General features: G+C 46.6%; 1 protein-coding gene across 4 annotated transcripts in view; it reads left to right on the top strand.

The window, feature by feature from the left end:
- The window catches only part of prkcz (protein kinase C, zeta), a 95,303-nt gene that overhangs the window by 67,552 nt on the left and 10,256 nt on the right, over positions 1–17,495 (top strand). For all 4 annotated transcript variants that reach the window (XM_015968705.3, XM_070544916.1, XM_015968706.3 and 1 more), the window contains 6 exons: positions 2,364–2,450; positions 5,143–5,278; positions 5,603–5,690; positions 5,771–5,890; positions 8,862–8,941; positions 9,296–9,385. In XM_015968705.3, the coding sequence (XP_015824191.3) occupies positions 2,364–2,450; positions 5,143–5,278; positions 5,603–5,690; positions 5,771–5,890; positions 8,862–8,941; positions 9,296–9,385 (601 nt within the window). The remainder of the gene's footprint in view (positions 1–2,363; positions 2,451–5,142; positions 5,279–5,602; positions 5,691–5,770; positions 5,891–8,861; positions 8,942–9,295; positions 9,386–17,495) is intronic.

Raw genomic sequence — 17,495 nt, forward strand, 5'->3', positions numbered from 1 at the left:
AGTTAACTAGTTTGGTTTACTCAGGCAAAGAAACAGGAGCAAAGCTATCTAGGATGATGGGCCTGGTTGGAGTCGGGATAGGCGGCGATAAGGCTGAAGGAGAGATGCTAGATCTAACCTTATTGACTTTGTCCACAAAGAAAGACAGAAAGTTCTCACAGTCTGTAACAGAGTGGATGGAGGCTGTAGGAGAGGCAGGAGAGACGATGCTGCTGATGGTGTTAAACAGCACCTTGGGGTTCCCTTTGCTCTGGGACACCAGGTTGGAGAAATAGGAAACCCTAGCGTCTCTGACTGCAGAGTTAAAGGATGTCAGAAGATCCTTTAGGTGCAGCAGATGGACGTGGAGATGGGTTTTCTTCCACAAACGCTAAATTTTTCTGCATTGGCGCTTCAGGCTGCGAAGGCTGTCATTAAACCAGGTAGTAGGGTTCACTGCAGGAACTGATCTGGTTCTGACAGGACAGATGTTGTCCAGAATGGAGAGGCAGTGCTCGTTAAACTGAGAAGTTAAGGAATCTGCGTCGTTATCAGAAGAACAGGGTGGATCAAAAGCAGCAGAAAAATTGCTAGCTGTGCTCTCATTAAGAAAACGAGAACTAACCATATGGCGAGCAGGAGGTGGGGACGCAGAAACTGACAAGTTAAAGAAAATGCAATGGTGATCTGAATTATAAACGTCCTCAGGACAAACACTGTCAGCATTTAGACTCAGGGTACAAACAAGGTCTAGAGTGTGCCCCCTGGTGTGTGGGGGGCCAGAAACATGCTGGGTAAAGCCGAATGAGTCCATAAGGCTGGAGAAATTCATGGCAAAGTGATCGGAGGGATCACCAACGTGGATGTTAAAGTCACCAACAATCACCAGTCTGGACAGCTTCACAGTGGAGGATAGAAAGTCACTAAACTCCTGAAGGAAAGAACTGTTTGGACCAGGTGGACGATAGACCACAGCACAGTAGAACGGGTCCTTACGCCCGACTTTAATCAGCTGCAGTTCAAAGGAAGCAAAGTGACCAGAGGTTGTAGAGCTACATGGAAGATGGTCTCTGAAAACAACAGCTAGGCCTCCACCATGACCAGAACCCCGGGGCTGGCTAAGAAAAGAATAACCACTCGGGCAGAGTTCAGTCAGAGCAGAATAATCAGATGTTTGCTGCCAAACTTCAGTCAGAAACAGAAAATCCAGGTTTTTAGAGAGAATTAGATCATTGAGCAGGAAGGACTTATTGTTAACAGAGCGGGTATTTAATAGAGCCATGCTGAGTGAGGTGGAGGAATCAGAAACTACAGAACCAGCTGGAGTTAGTGGACGTAGATTAGCAGGGTTAGATCCACGGTGTTTATAAAAACCACTTATGGAGGGAACAGGAGGAGAAACCATGAGGAATGAGGATAAACCGACCTTAAAAAACTTGGATGGATGAACCGCGCTGCAACGCGGCCTGGCGGGAATGTGGAAGTGGCCCTCAGGTCACCAAACAAAGGACCAGAAGCTAGAAGATCACGCCGATGTTCACCAGATAAACCACGCTTTAAGAGAAGTCTTATTCTCACCTGGATTCCTGCTCGTTTACCTCTTTTCCTCCGACGTTTTCCCGGGACCAGATAAACATCGCTGGAGGCACCCTGGCTGGAACCGTCGTTTGGCTCCAGGCCAGTGCGCCACTCAGGTAAACAAACAGGGAGGTATGTCCTCGGTGCGTCTTGGGCGATCGTGAACGAACGGAAGGACAAAACAATCTGGCGATCATAGGAGATGGTAGCAGGGACACTACTGAAGAGGATCGCAGACAGGAGCTAGGTGGAAAAGAGGAGGTTAGTGGAGAAAAGTTTGAAAAAGTGGCCGGTGACCACGGCTAAGCCAAGCACAGGCGCCATCTTGTTGCCGACCGGAAGCGGAAGTTGATCACCAAGATAAAGAAAGGCTCAAAGACTGGCGGGGCTTACAGGTGAAAGCCTGGAGCTGATCGCAGAGGAAATAACCAAAGTTCTGTTTGAGTCTGTTTCTTTAGCCGCTCAGGGTCCACACTGAACCTGATCACATGTCGAGAGCCAGCGCTCTGATTGGCTGAGGTGTGACCCTCATTAAGCCTGATTCGGTGTTTTACTGCCTGAAAAAGCCTCGCTACTTTAACATGGCTTCAGTGGGAGGAAGTCAGGATGAACCTTTCTACTTAAACCTCAGCCCTGCAGAGGCAGATCAGATCCAGACCCAGGGTGTGAAGGTTGGTGAAGGAGATCAGTTCACTAAATCTACAGGAAAGACAGTTTACCACCAAGGAGCTGAGGTTTAAGAACCAGGTTTCAGCCTGTTTCCTGGTTAATTCAGTAAACCTTCCCGTTTCCACGGCCCTTTGCAGGTTGTTCCTGGTGATTGAGTACGTTAACGGGGGAGACCTGATGTTTCATATGCAGCGACAGAGGAAGCTCCCTGAGGATCATGCAAGGTAAGCATCCAGATGCTCAGCATCTGTCTGTAGGAGCGTTGGAGTGATGTCATCACCAGAGGTGAGGGCTAATGCGATGGCTGCATTTATCTACAGGACACAGGTGCTGCTGGTTTTAAGGTGGACTAGTTGGTTCTACGGGAACACAAACCAGTGGCGTTCCTTTAAAAGGACCTTGTGTTTGATCAAAGAAGCTTTTAGAGGCCGGTGCTGATTTCCCTCTGCAGCTCTGGATGGATGCCAGAGTGCTGCCAAAACCAACTTAACACTTGTTACATCTCGGAAATATAATGAGCACCCATAATTCATTGTGCGTGCATGCTCGCGGGGCGCTCCAGCCGCGGCTCTGGTAAATGCCGGATCAAAGGCTGGGTAATGTAGGAAGGCACCGTTGGGCCTCAGCGATCTGGAGTGTGGAGACGGTGGCTGTACATATGCTAATGAGCATGTTAATCACTCATAATGACCGTACATATTCATGAGCAGCGCTCTGAGAGCCACACGCCAGGGGATGGATGCAGCCTGATGCAGCGCCGAGCCGGCGGCGGAAAGCGGAGGCTGTCATGATGGAGACGTGTGTGTGTGTGGGGGGGTGACTCACCTCAGCGTGTTCTTATGGCCAGCCAGGCTGGAGAGCATTCCTGTAACAGAGGATCCAATCTCATCCTGCATTAAGAAACATTCAGTTCTATTAAAAATTAGAGAAAGAAGAAAAACTACAAGTAAACAGGAAATGGTAAAGCACCATTCATATAGCGCCTTTTCAGAATCTACAGCCCCCCAAGGTGCTTTACATCACCACCAGTCATTCACACGCTGGTGTTGATGAGCTGCGTCGTAGCCACGGCGGCGCTGGGACACACCGGTGCCTCCGGCCACCACCAGCAGGACGGGAGACTGAAGTGTCTTGCCCAAGGACACAACAACTGGCCTGGCTGAGTGGGGCTCGAACCCGAGTGGTGCTCGCTGCAGAACCACAAAGGCGGAGCTGCACCAGAGTCAGCCCCGCCCATTCCATCAGAGTCAGTCCAATTGCCACCAGTTGTCAGACTTGATAGCATTCTGGAACCAAAGAGGGTGTTATAGCTAGTATCATCTAAAATGCAAGGTTGAGGACGGAGTTGAGAAGTTCACTGAACCGTTTTTGTAAAGGTTCCATATAATAAAAAATCTAACTTTTGGAACTTTTTACCATGTTATATTGTCATTTCCTCATAAGAAACACGCCAAAGCCATTTTTGGCCTCATTCACGCATTTTCCTCCCATCTCAGCTTCAATTTGGTCTCCTCCCCCGAAGCGGGTCTGGTCTTGGTTCTCAAATCTGGATATTCTGTGAATTTTCTGACAAATTATTTCTGAAATGACTTCTACTGAGACACAGACGGGAAAACCATACATCCCATCTACAAAGACACACTAGATGGCACAATTACATGTAACGCCACATGTTTGCTATCAGATGTAGCGGTGAAGTGGTTAGGGTTAGGGTTAGCATGTAGCTATGCGCAGGCTCGTCTCCCGGTAGCGGCGTCAACTTTCTTCTTCTTTTCTAGCTACGCTTGCCAGTACTATGTTTACAACCATTTATTGGTAAACCGTTTAAAATATAATGACTAATGTGTTTGTTTATTTAGCCAGTGTGAGTCCATTCATGAGCAGAGTTTCAACTAAAATGCTGTTTAGGAACGACCAAATTCAAAGAACTTTTAGAGACATAAATATTTTGCAGAAAATAAACATTACAACTAAAATATAAACAAATGAAATGTTTCAGCTGGCTAAATAGATTGCTGCCGACCCCACCGAGAGTCGAACCAGCATCAGCAGAGGGGAAAGCAAAATCTAAGTCAGACGCTCTTGCCACTGGACTACCTGCTCCTGTAGGCCCCTTTTGTTGGAGCGGCTGTGGGCAGATGTTCGCTAAAAGAAACTTTTTCATTTGGGGATATATTCAGGCTTTGTCACGTAGCAAGTTGTATTTATCTTGTTTAATTGGAGCATAGAACATAGCATTAACAACTGTAAACTAGTAACAGCCGTAACTCATGTGGGTCAGGTTACACAAACAACAACAGAAGAAGTCAGTGGGCTAGGCTGAGTTTGCGTGAATGGGCGGGGCTAACGCCGTTGCAGCTCCGCCTTTCTCGTTCTGCAGCGAGCACCCTCTCCTCGAACCTGCAACCCCTCGTTTCCAGGGCGCCCCGGTAACCATCACTCGTGTTTCTGGAGATTTACTAAATAAAATAAAAATTTACTGCGTTTTTACAGGTACTAAATAGTTAAATTCACCATAAACAATACTCTAATTACTAACAAACAAAAATGTTAGCATATAAATGTAATTAATATTTTCCTTCAGTAGTTTTTACAGATTTCCTAAACTTGTGTTCAATAAATATAAATATATTCAACATTTAATGAACTTCAATATTGTTTTGGTTTTGGTTTGGAGGCAAAATGACCCAAAAGGTAAAAGCAGCTTTAATGGTAACGTTTACTTCACTGTTTCATTCTTCATGTAATTCTTTATTTACTTTTATCTGTAGTTTGTTTGTAGCATCTTCACTGGTTTTAGCTGGGCGACTGTCATCTCCATGGAAACGAACATCTCACTGGTTTTATTGTTTATCCTGAACGAGTGGAAACCTCCGGCCTGCTGGTGGCGCTAGAGCCTTCTGGTTTCTCTTGCAGGTTTTATGCAGCTGAAATCTGTATCGCTCTGAACTTCCTTCATGAAAAGGGCATCATCTACCGAGACCTGAAGCTGGACAACGTCCTGTTGGACCACGAGGGACACGTCAAACTCACAGACTACGGCATGTGCAAGGTACGGAGACGACAGCGAATCAGAGCCTTCAGAAATCGCATCAAAGGTTCTGTTAATCAGCGAGTCAAGTCATAAATAATCACTAAGAGAGGAACTAAAGCCACCGCTGGCAGCTGGGCTATGCTCAGAGACCCCTCTGGTGCTGCGAGCAGATCACATGATCAGAAGGTAGCACCGTTAAGTTCTGGAGGTATAAAGGAAGGTGTCCTTTAATGACCCTCTAGAAGAAGACCTTCCCACAGAGATCTCCTGCCTCACAGCACCACCTCAGGACTTGTCCTGTGTTGATGTTCTCGCTCACATCTCATCTCTTCCGTCTTCCAGGAGGGGATCAGACCCGGCGACACCACCAGTACTTTCTGCGGGACTCCCAACTACATCGCTCCTGAGATTCTCCGAGGAGAGGACTACGGTCAGCAGAAGTTGGCTTCATGGTTACCGTAGTTTCTGGTTATGAAAGGTTTTCTTACCATCTGACCTTTGACCTCTCAGGTTTCAGTGTGGACTGGTGGGCTCTGGGTGTTCTGATGTTTGAGATGATGGCTGGAAGGTCCCCGTTTGACATCATCACAGACAATCCCGACATGAACACAGAAGAGTACCTCTTTCAAGGTGAGAGACCAGGACTCACCTGCTGCTGTCTGTCCACATGCCTCAAAGTGGGCGGGTTCTCTAGAAACAGGAAGTGACTGAAGCAACGAAGTCGAGGACAGTGTCCTTGTGAGGACCCGTCTTGCATGGACCGGGTAGGACAGGCCCTTCCTCGACCGCCCAGCCCGGGAGTGAGCGGCTGTGAAGTAATATGGTTGAGTCATCATATTTATTGCCGCCCTATTTCAGCGCATGTCCTGTTGCCTAGCAACCATAAGTCACTAAACGGGAAATACCAGTCAGAGGCTCATCTACGAGGATTTCTTTATGTACACTAAAATCCTAACAACACAAGCTTTTAGTTTCTCCCACCAGGTTTAAGTACACCAACGTTTAAGGCGTTAGTCCTCCCGGGCTTAATCTGAACGGGGGGGGGGGGGACACCAGACCGGTCCTTTAAAAGACGCATTTGGAGTTTTCTTCAACTTTGGACGACTTCCTCTCTTCACTGGGACATAATCGGCCGTACAACGCATCCTTGGAAGGGTGCAGCCCCTAGGTTTGGACACACCCACCCCTGATTCAGAGGTTTACTTCCTGTTTCTAGAGACTCCGCCCACTCTGACGTCTCATGCAGGTGGTTTGCTAACAGTAGATAAATGACTGAATAAACTTCCTAAAATCCATTTAAAATGTAAGCATCAGCCAATCAGAACGGGGGCGCTGCAGCGCGGACTTCGTTAGTGTTAAAGGGATTCTCTGCGACTTTTTCATATTTTTATAAGATTTTCTTGAGCAGGTGCGCTAAAATGAGCCTTTACAGAGTTAATGAAGTGGCCAGACCCTGCTGCCCTCTGTGGCCAGGAAGTCGCATGAACACAGCTGATTGGTTGGGTTTAGTGACGAGTCAATCCTGTAGACACTGAGGAAGGCTGGGAGACGTTTCAGCGCTTAAACCAGGCCGGGACGACGTCGTGGGCTGAACTCCGTATTTATTTAAAGTGACGGCAAATGCGGCCATTTTCCTTTTTCTTACAGGTATTTGTGGGTGAACCTTTCCACCTTTCATCAACACTGAATAACTAAATTACACACGAGCAAGTACATTTTAAATCAACACATCATGTCTCCATTTTTACTCTTTTATTCCTGAAATGTGTGAATTCAGCATCGTTGAATGAACCTTTTGAATCGCTGATGTTTCTCTGTTGTTTACTTGTTATTCTTATTGTTTACTCTCCTTTTCTGCTCCTGTGAAGATCGTTATTGCTGCTGTCGCACCAACCCTTCCTGCTGAGGGACAATAAAGGCATTTTCTGTTTTATTCCATCTGCAGCCTGTTCAGGTCCATTTTAGAGCAGGTCTAACCTTATTTTACAGGAAAACAAAAACAATTCTCCTACAGGAAATCATCTCACCTGCTTTAGAGCAGGAAAAGTGCCTGAAGCCACAATATTCAAGCCCAGTGATTTACTGTGGAGCTCACCTGTTCCAGGGTTAGAGTTAACCCTAACCCTAACACACCTGCACCTGTGGGCTCCGAGCTGAGGCTCCGGGGTTGTTCTGTTCATCTTCATCACAGACAACAGGTGCTCACATAGACAGATGTGCTGCTGAACATGGAGAATGTGAGCAGCTACGGCCGGAGTTGGGTCGGTGTGTCGGGGAGGAGAGATGACAGCTGCAGCAGCGACGGGGTCACGCTGACTGGAGTGCGTCGCTAAACTGGAAGTTGGTTGGTGAGCTTTTCATGTCGGCCGCGGACGGTCCACTCGGTCTATCGCTGAGTAAACTCTGAGTGTTTTCCGTGTGAGAATGAGGAGGGTATGGCTGCAGACGCTGAAAGGAGGGAGCGCTTCGACTGACACGCTAATGCCGCAAAGCCCCATGGGATTTGTAGTCTCTGCGGCAACACGGGCCAGCGGGCCAAACTGAGATGAAGGTGTAAAAGAGATGAAAGCACAGCGAGGACCTCAGAGAAGTAGTCGTGGACACTAGGGGGTGCTAAAAGCAAGCAGAGAGGCTAAGTGTGCCTTTAATAAAAACTTCCTGCTGTGTGTTTTATTTAGTTTGTCCGCCAGAGCCTGAACTGGGTCCACTCAGAGACTTATTATGGGATGTAATGAAAGAAAACTCCACCTCGACTGTAGGCCCCTCCTTCAGGAAGCAGAGATCTCTATTTATGCTTTATTGCAGCCATATGGTCTCCCCCCGGGTCACCTCCACCCGTCCAAACACGGTCCACCCCAGCAGAAATTCCTCCGTGCTTCAGACTGACGCAGATCCTCTCAGCTGTGAGCGCCACGGCGAGGATCTGCCACGACTCTGTCCACCTGATGGTCTCACCGCTCCGTCAGCGGGTTCCTGAGTCAACGTCTGCCAGCAGAACCCGACCCCCACACGTATGAGCCGCCACCATATGTCACCTGGTACTGGGCCGGTTCTGTTGGGGGTGCGTGGTATCAGAGACAGAACCCATGTTGTATCAAAGTGGAAAAGTCAGTGAAAGTCCTTGTGAGTGGTGTTTTTACAGTGTAGCCGTGAATCTGAAACCTGAGGATGAAAACGCGCCGGTCACATGACCTCCAGCTGGAACTGATTTTCTTTTTATTAAAAACTTTGATGTGGAGCTGTTCTCGTCCTTCAGTATTTTAGCGTATTTCTGTTCTCCTCTCTGTGAATCTCGAGGCTGGTTGTTGTTGGAGCTGGGAGGAGGAGGAGGAGGAGGAGGAGGAGGAGGAGGAGGAGGAGGAGGAGGAGGAGGAGGAGGAGGAGGAGGAGGAGGAGGAGGAGGAGGAGGAGGAGGAGGAGGAGGAGGAGGAGGAGGAGGAGGAGGAGGAGGAGGAGGAGGAGGAGGAGGAGGAGGATCTGACTCCCACGCAGCAGACATGGTCACCTACAGGCCGCCTGGCCGCTGAATCATCCACCTCCTTACTGACAACTGCCCTTTCATTGTCTCTCCTCTTCCCGCTGTCCTTCTTTTTGCCAACAGTTATTCTCGAGAAGCCCATTCGCATCCCGAGGTCCCTGTCGGTGAAAGCTGCCGGCGTGCTCAAGGGCTTCCTAAACAAGGTGAGAGCCGTCCGCTCGCATCAGGCCGCCTTTCATCCGTCTGAGACCCGCCGAGTCCCGGCGTTCTTCCCAAAACCGACTTCCTCTGTTTGTGAGGAAACAAAATTCAAGAGAAAACAGAGAATGTGCTGCTAATAAACCTGCGTCTGAGATGGCGGTGAGCGTTGGGGTTGATGATGAAAAAGCCCAACTCGTCTACGACCCGTATTTGTTCTGAACACACTTTATTCGTGTGCAGGAACCGGTAAACGAAGCTCAGGCCTGAGTCTGCTCTTACCCTGTGTGAGGGAAGCAGATTAGTTCTACCCTGCTTGTTGTTGTTTACATCTCTGATCAGCTGTTTCAACCCAACAGGATCCCAAGGAGCGACTGGGGTGCCAGGTCCAGACGGGCTTCACGGATATCAAGTCTCACACATTTTTTCGGAGTATAGGCTGGGACCAGGTAAGGCCCGACTAGAGCAGAGGTGGTTAGTCATCAAGTGAACCAAATCCTCTCAGTTCCACCTCCAAGGTCGGACCTGTTTACAGTTACGATGTAAACGATGCTATCATCAGCATAGATGAGCGACCGTGAAGACCTGAAGCTGGTTTTTGCTTCTCTGCTCCTACCTCAGACCTGCTGTAGTCCAGTAATTGTTGTACGCTGCTCCGCTCACCGCGTTTGACTCCACCTCAACAGAAACAACAAACTCCCACGTTCAACGCCGCTCGGCTCAGCATGGCTGTCATCAGCCTGTGTCTCACACGCGCACACACACGCACGCACGCACGCATGCATGCTCACACATGCACACACACACACACACACACGCACATGCACACACACACGCACGCATGTATACGCACACGCACACACACGCACGCATGCACACACACACACACATGCACACACACACGCACGCATGTATACGCACACGCACACACACGCACGCATGCACACACACACACACACATGCACACACACACACATGCACGCACGCACGCATGCATGCTCACACATGCACACACACACGCACATGCACGCATGCACGCACACGCACGCATGCACACACACACACACACATGCACACACACACGCACGCATGTACTGTATAGGCACGCACACACACGCACGCGCACATGCACGCATGCACACACACAGACGCATGCACACACACGCACACACACACGCACGCACGCACACACGCGCATGCACACACACACGCATGCACACACACACAGACGCACGCACACACGCGCATGCACACACGCACGCATGCACACACAGACGGATGCACACACACACAGACGCATGCACTCACACACAGACGCATGCACACACACACACGGTTTTGAAGCTGCTGTTTTTCTAGTTTGTTTACATAAGGGACAGAAGAAGAATCTCTATTATCACAAATCAAACTAACAACAAATGAAAATAAGCTCAAATGTTCCTGAAGAGTTCTCGATCAAAAACAGCTTCAGCCCAAAATCCCGTTTAAGAAAAGTTCAGAATGATCAAAGATGAATCTGTAGACTCGTGTGAGTGGTGCCTTATGAAAGGGTGGATAACTTATCTGGTGTGGCTGACTGTAGCTGTCACATCTGGGCGGCGTTAACCATCAGCATCTGTGGGGGCGGAGCCTGAAGAAAGGGGGTTGGACCTCAGAGTCCAAACTCTGACTGCACCTTTAATGTTTGTGACTGTCGTTCCTCTCTGGTGCCTCCAGGAACCGGATGTTTTATATTTTCTCTCAGCTCCTCTTGAGGGCGCTGATGTGTTTGATGCAGCGTCAGAACAATTCTCTCCTGCTCAAAATAAACTGGTTGCAGGTTTGAAGCCGTACTCACACATTCCCGTTTCCAACAGGAGTTAAATCCTGTGGTCGTCTTCTTCACCGCGTGCTGCTGCAGCGTGACTCGTGTCAGCCTGATTGTGTGCCAGTCCTCTTCGGCTTATCGAGTCTTTGGGAAACTTCGTCATTTAATAACCATAAAAGCTCGTTTTAGACCACGTTTCTCACCAACTCCCTCGTGAGGGAGAGGCTTTTACCTGTGTGTCTTAATGAGCACCGCCTCATCGCCAGTGATGTCATCAGCAGAAGCGAGGCTCCCTCGTGGAGCAGTGAGGACTGTTGTCTCTAAACCTGACAGGCCTGGCGTGCCGCCGCCACTACTCACCACCTATTAATATTCATCAGACGCCTCCTGAGGGAGCGCCGCCTTCTCTCTAGGAAGATGACACATCTGAATTTCATTTACCTGCTGCTCTCCTACTCTCACCCAAATGCTGCGTTCTCCGCTGTCAGGGTGAGGAGCACCGAGTCCAGGTCCATCATCGGGAAGCTAAAGAGCTGGATCCAAAGTGTGCCGGCTACGTTCAGAGACTGGCCTGCTGCAGCAGCAGCCAGCTGGAGATGGCTGGCTTTAACCTCTCTAACAACCTGTCATGTGACCAGGATGGTCTTCCTGTCCAAAGACCAGCAGTCTGCGACCTGCTGTCCTCCACAGCTGCGTGGCGCAGTCGTTAGCACTGTTGCCTCGCAGCAAGAAGGTTGCAGGTTCGAAACTCTTTCTGCGTGGAGCTGCGTGTTCTCCACATGCATGTGTGGGTTTCCTCCGGGTTTTCCGGCTTCCCCCTCAGATCACAACCCTAACCCTGTAGGTTAACCATTGTACATCGCTTTGGATAAAAGCGTCTGCCAAATAAACAAACATAAACAAACATGAATAAACATAAACAGCCCACCAGATAAAGCATGTTCAGAGCAGCAGCTGTTACTGGAGCCTGCACTCATGAGAAAGTTCAGCTGGAATGTTGACTCTGAAGAGCCTTGAGACGGCTCCTGTGGTGTTTTCTATCTAAACAAGCTGACCTGGATCCTGGAGGCACCAGAGCTCCTACGCTGGACCTGCTGCTGATCTCTAAATAACGGTGAACCTGGCTGCAGAGGAACGCTTTATAACAACGAGCGTTTTCTCTTTAGGATCTTTCATTTGTGATGCTCAAACCGGTGAAGATGGGTTAGTGGTCGTCTGGTTAGTGAAGCGGAAACCCAGTCACCTTAAACACCTGCTTCAGGTGGAGCCTGCACACACCCACACCCACACACACTTGGGGAGTAGCAGCTATGCTAGGGGGAGGAACTCAAACCTGAGACTGGGTTTTATCTGATGTCATCAGAAGGGAAGTGAGCGTCTCTGTAGCTGATCTAATGGAGGTTCGGTGGAGCAGCCCCCAGGTCAGGACCTCATCAGATCATTTATTCAGCTGTTAGAGGAAAAGCCTGGATCAGGTCCTATCCTCAGCATCTACCTAAGTTTGTGTGTTTAAGGAAGACGTCCTGAACGCAACTGCAACAAAAACCAATAAATTCAAGTCTTAAATGAGAAGTTTTTACGTTAATAATTATTTTTATGATTTTACAAACACCATTGCATCAAATACACATAAAAACAGATCATCTTTATGCTTTAATCAGCTTAATGTATCTAAAGTTTTAACCGGACATCCGTGATTGTAGTCTGAGGAGAAAACCAGGCATGCACGGGGACAACATGCGACCTGGACCAGTGACCAGAGGCACCACCTTCACCACCAAGGAGATCAAATCTCTACCAGATCCTCAGGTCCAGCTGGCCATGGTTCATGATGGCGTCTCTGGGCTCTGACCTCTCTAAATGATCTTTGACCATCAGAAACACGACCAGGAGAACCTGGTCAGGGACTGAAGGGTAACCATGGAAACGCACCAGACAAAACTCTCCGCTGATTCACTCGGCCCAAATCACCCTGCAGCCACAACGTTGTTGTTCCCCTCCGCGATGCCGTCACGGCCACCGAAAAAACATCCGGCACAGAAAATTCACTGCTGCAGATGTGCTGAACGTCTATTTATTTACTCATGCAACGTGTGTGTGTGTGTGTGTGTGTGTGTGTGTGTGTGTGTGTGTGTGTGTGTGTGTGTGTGTGTGTGTGTGTGTGTGTGTGTGTGTGTGTGTGTGTGTGTGTGTGTGTGTGTGTGTGTGTGAAGGTATTCTCCTCTTCCAATCAGTTTTCCTAATCTGAACTATTGATCAGGATCCATTGATGTAAAATCAGGAACGTTTGATCGTTTATTGACTAGGAAATCCGCAGGAGCGTTTAGCTGAACGGTCCAGAAACAAAAACATTAAAACATGTTTTATTACTTGAAGGTTTGAAGCCTTAAATTACGTCTGTATTTGAGACTCTTATTGTGAAAGATTACAGGAAGTTTACTTTAGTTTGAGTTTCTTTCTTAAAACAGTCGGAACAACTCCAGTCTGGTTCTGGCTTCACTTCCTCTGGATTTCCTCCTTAAGAAACTTTGTCCAACTTTGTTCTCAAGATTTCAAATTCAATGTTTTTGTTTTCGTTAAAAATAAAGCAAACTATGAGGATGATGATGATGGTGAGGATGAAGATGAGGATGAGGATGATGATGATGGTGAGGATGATGATAAGGAGGATGATGAAGATGATTTTGATGATGATGTTGATGGTGAGGATGAGTATGAGGATGAAAATGATGTTGATGAGGATGATGAGTATGAGGATGATGATGATGAAAATGATGAAGAAGATGATGAGTATGAGAATGTTGTTGATGAGGATGAGAATGATGATGATGAGGATGATGATGAGGATGATGAGGATGGGTATGATGATGAAGAAGATGAGGATGAGGATGGGTATGATGATGAGTATGAGGATGATGATGAGGATGATGAGGTTGGGTATGATGATGAAGAAGATGATGATGAGGATGGGTATGATGATGAGTATGAGGATGATGATGAGAATGATGTTGATGAGGATGATGATGAGGATGAGTATGATGATGAGGATGAGAATGATGTTGATGAGGATGATGAGTATGATGATGAAGATGATGAGGATAGATATAATGATGATGATGAGGATGAGAATGATGTTGATGAGGATGATGATGAGTATGATGATGAAGATGAGGATGAGTATGATGATGAAGATGATGATGAGGATAGGTATGATGATGAGTATGAGGATGAGGATGAGAATGATGTTGATGAGGATGATGATGAGGATGAGGATGATGATGAGGATGAGAATGATGATGAAGATGATGATGAGGATGGGTATGATGAGGATGATGATGATGAGGATGAGGAGGATGAGTATGATGATGATGAGGATGAGTATGATGATGAGTATGATGATGAGGATGATAATGAGGATGATGAGGAGGAGGATGAGTATGAGGATGATGAGGATGAGGATTGGTATGATGATGAGGATGAGAATGAGGATGATGATGAGGAGGATGATGTTGATGATGAGTATGATGATGAGGATGAGGATGATGATGAGGAGGAGGATGATGATGAGTATGATGAGGAGGAGGAGGATGATGATGAGAATGAGGATGATGAGGAGGATGATGATGATGAGAATGATGATGTGTATGATGATGATGAGTATGATGATGAGGATGATGATGAGGATGAGTATGATGATATCAATGACGATGAGGATGATGATGATGAGAATGATGATGAGGATGAGAATGAGGATGATGAGGAGGATGATGATGAGAATGAGGATGAGTATGAGGATGAGTTTGAGGATGAGTATGATGATGAGGATGATGATGATGATGAGTATGATGATGAAGAGGATGATGATGATGTGTATGATGATGAGGATGATGAAGATGATGAGTATGATGATGAGGATGAGAATGAGGATGATGAGGAGGAGGATGATGATGATGAGGATGATGATGAGGATGATGAGTATGAGAATGAGAATGAGGATGATGAGGATGAGAATGGTGATGAGGATGAGGATGATGAGTATGAGGATGATGATGATGAGTATGATGATGAGGATGAGAATGAGGATGATGAGGAGGATTATGGTGATGATGAGTATAATGAGGAGGATGATGAGGAGGAGGATGGTGATGATGAGGATGAGAATGAGTATGATGAGGATGATGATGATGATCTTGAGTATGATGATGAGGATGAGGATGATGAGGATGATGAAGATGATGAGTATGATGAGGAGGAGGATGATGAGGATGAGAATGAGGATGATGAGGAGGAGGAGGATGATGATGATAAGTATGATGATGAGGATGAGTATGAGAATGAGAATGAGGATGATGAGGATGAGAATGGTGATGAGGATGAGTATGATGATGAGGATGATGAGTATGAGGATGATGATGATGAGTATGATGATGAGGATGAGAATGAGGATGATGAGGAGGATGATGGTGATGATGAGTATGATGAGGAGGATGATGAGGAGGAGGATGGTGATGATGAGGATGAGAATGAGTATGATGAGGATGATGATGATGATGTTGAGTATGATGATGAGGATGAGGATGATGAGGATGAGAATGAGGATGATGAGGAGGAGCATGGTGATGATGATGAGTATGATGATGATGATGAGGATGAGTATTGATATCTATGAGGATGATGATGATGATGATGAGAATGATGATGAGGATGAGAATGAGGATGATGATGAGGAGGAGGATGATGATGAGGATGATGATGATGATGAGTATGATGATGAAGAGAATGATGTGTATGATGTTGAGGATGATGATGAGGATGATGAAGATGATGAGTAGGAGGAGGAGGATGATGAGGATGAGAATGAGGATGATGAGGAGGAGGATGGTGATGAGTATGATGATGATGATGAGGATGAGTATTGATATCTATGAGGATGAGGATGATGATGATGATGATGAGAATGATGATGAGGATGAGAATGAGGATGATGATGATGATGATGAGGATGAGGATGATGATGATGATGAGTATGATGATGAAGAGAATGATGTGTATGATGTTGAGGATGATGATGAGGATGATGAAGATGATGAGTATAATGAGGAGGAGGAGGAGGATGATGAGGATGAGAATGAGGCTGATGAGCAGGATGAGGATGAGGATGATGATGATGAGAATGAGGATGATGAGGATGAGAATGGTGATGATGATGAGGATGATGATGAAGAGAATGATGTGTATGATGTTGAGGAGGATGATGATGATGAGGATGATGATGAAGATGAGGATGATGAGGATGAGAATGAGGATGATGAGGATGATGGTGATGATGAGTATGATGAGGAGGATGATGAGGAGGAGGATGGTGATGAGGATGTTGATGATGAGGATGAGAATGAGGATGATGAGGAGGAGGATGATGATGATGAGGATGATGATGAGGATTATAAGTATGATGATGAGGATGATGAGTATGAGAATGAGGATGATGAGTATGAGGATGATGATGATGAGTATGATGATGAGGATGAGAATGAGGATGATGAGGAGGATGATGGTGATGATGAGTATGATGAGGAGGATGATGATGAGGAGGAGGATGGTGATGATGAGGATGAGAATGAGTATGATGACCATGATGATGTTGAGTATGATGATGAGGATGAGGATGATGATGAGGATGATGATGATGAGTATGATGAGGATGAGGATGAGAATGAGGATGATGAGGAGGAGGATGATGATGATGAGGATGGTGATGATGATAAGTATGATGATGAGGATGAGTATGAGAATGAGAATGAGGATGATGAGGATGAGAATGGTGATGAGGATGAGTATGATGATGAGGATGATGAGTATGAGGATGATGATGATGAGTATGATGATGAGGATGAGAATGAGGATGATGAGGAGGATGATGGTGATGATGAGTATGATGAGGAGGATGATGAGGAGGAGGATGGTGATGATGAGGATGAGAATGAGTATGATGAGGATGATGATGATGATGTTGAGTATGATGATGAGGATGAGGATGATGAGGATGAGAATGAGGATGATGAGGAGGAGCATGGTGATGATGATGAGTATGATGATGATGAGGAGGATGAGTATTGATTTCTATGAGGATGATGATGATGATGAGAATGATGATGAGGATGAGAATGAGGATGATGATGAGGAGGAGGATGATGATGAGAATGAGGATGATGATGAGGATGATGATGATGAGGATGATGATGATGATGAGTATGATGATGAAGAGAATGATGTGTATGATGTTGAGGATGATGATGAGGATGATGAAGATGATGAGTAGGAGGAGGATGAGGATGAGAATGAGGATGATGAGGAGTATGATGATGATGATGATGAGGATGAGTATTGATATCTATGAGGATGAGGATGATGATGATGATGAGAATGATGATGAGGATGAGAATGAGGATGATGATGATGATGATGAGGATGAGGATGATGATGATGATGAGTATGATGATGAAGAGAATGATGTGTATGATGTTGAGGATGATGATGAGGATGATGAAGATGATGAGTATGATGATGAGGAGGAGGAGGATGATGAGGATGAGAATGAGGCTGATGAGGAGGATGAGGATGAGGATGATGATGATGAGAATGAGGATGATGAGGATGAGAATGGTGATGATGATGAGGATGATGATGAAGAGAATGATGTGTATGATGTTGAGGATGATGAGGAGGAGGATGATGATGAGGATGATGATGAA

This window comes from Nothobranchius furzeri, chromosome 15 (genome assembly GCF_043380555.1).
Source record: "Nothobranchius furzeri strain GRZ-AD chromosome 15, NfurGRZ-RIMD1, whole genome shotgun sequence".
In the NCBI taxonomy this organism is placed as follows: domain Eukaryota; kingdom Metazoa; phylum Chordata; class Actinopteri; order Cyprinodontiformes; family Nothobranchiidae; genus Nothobranchius; species Nothobranchius furzeri.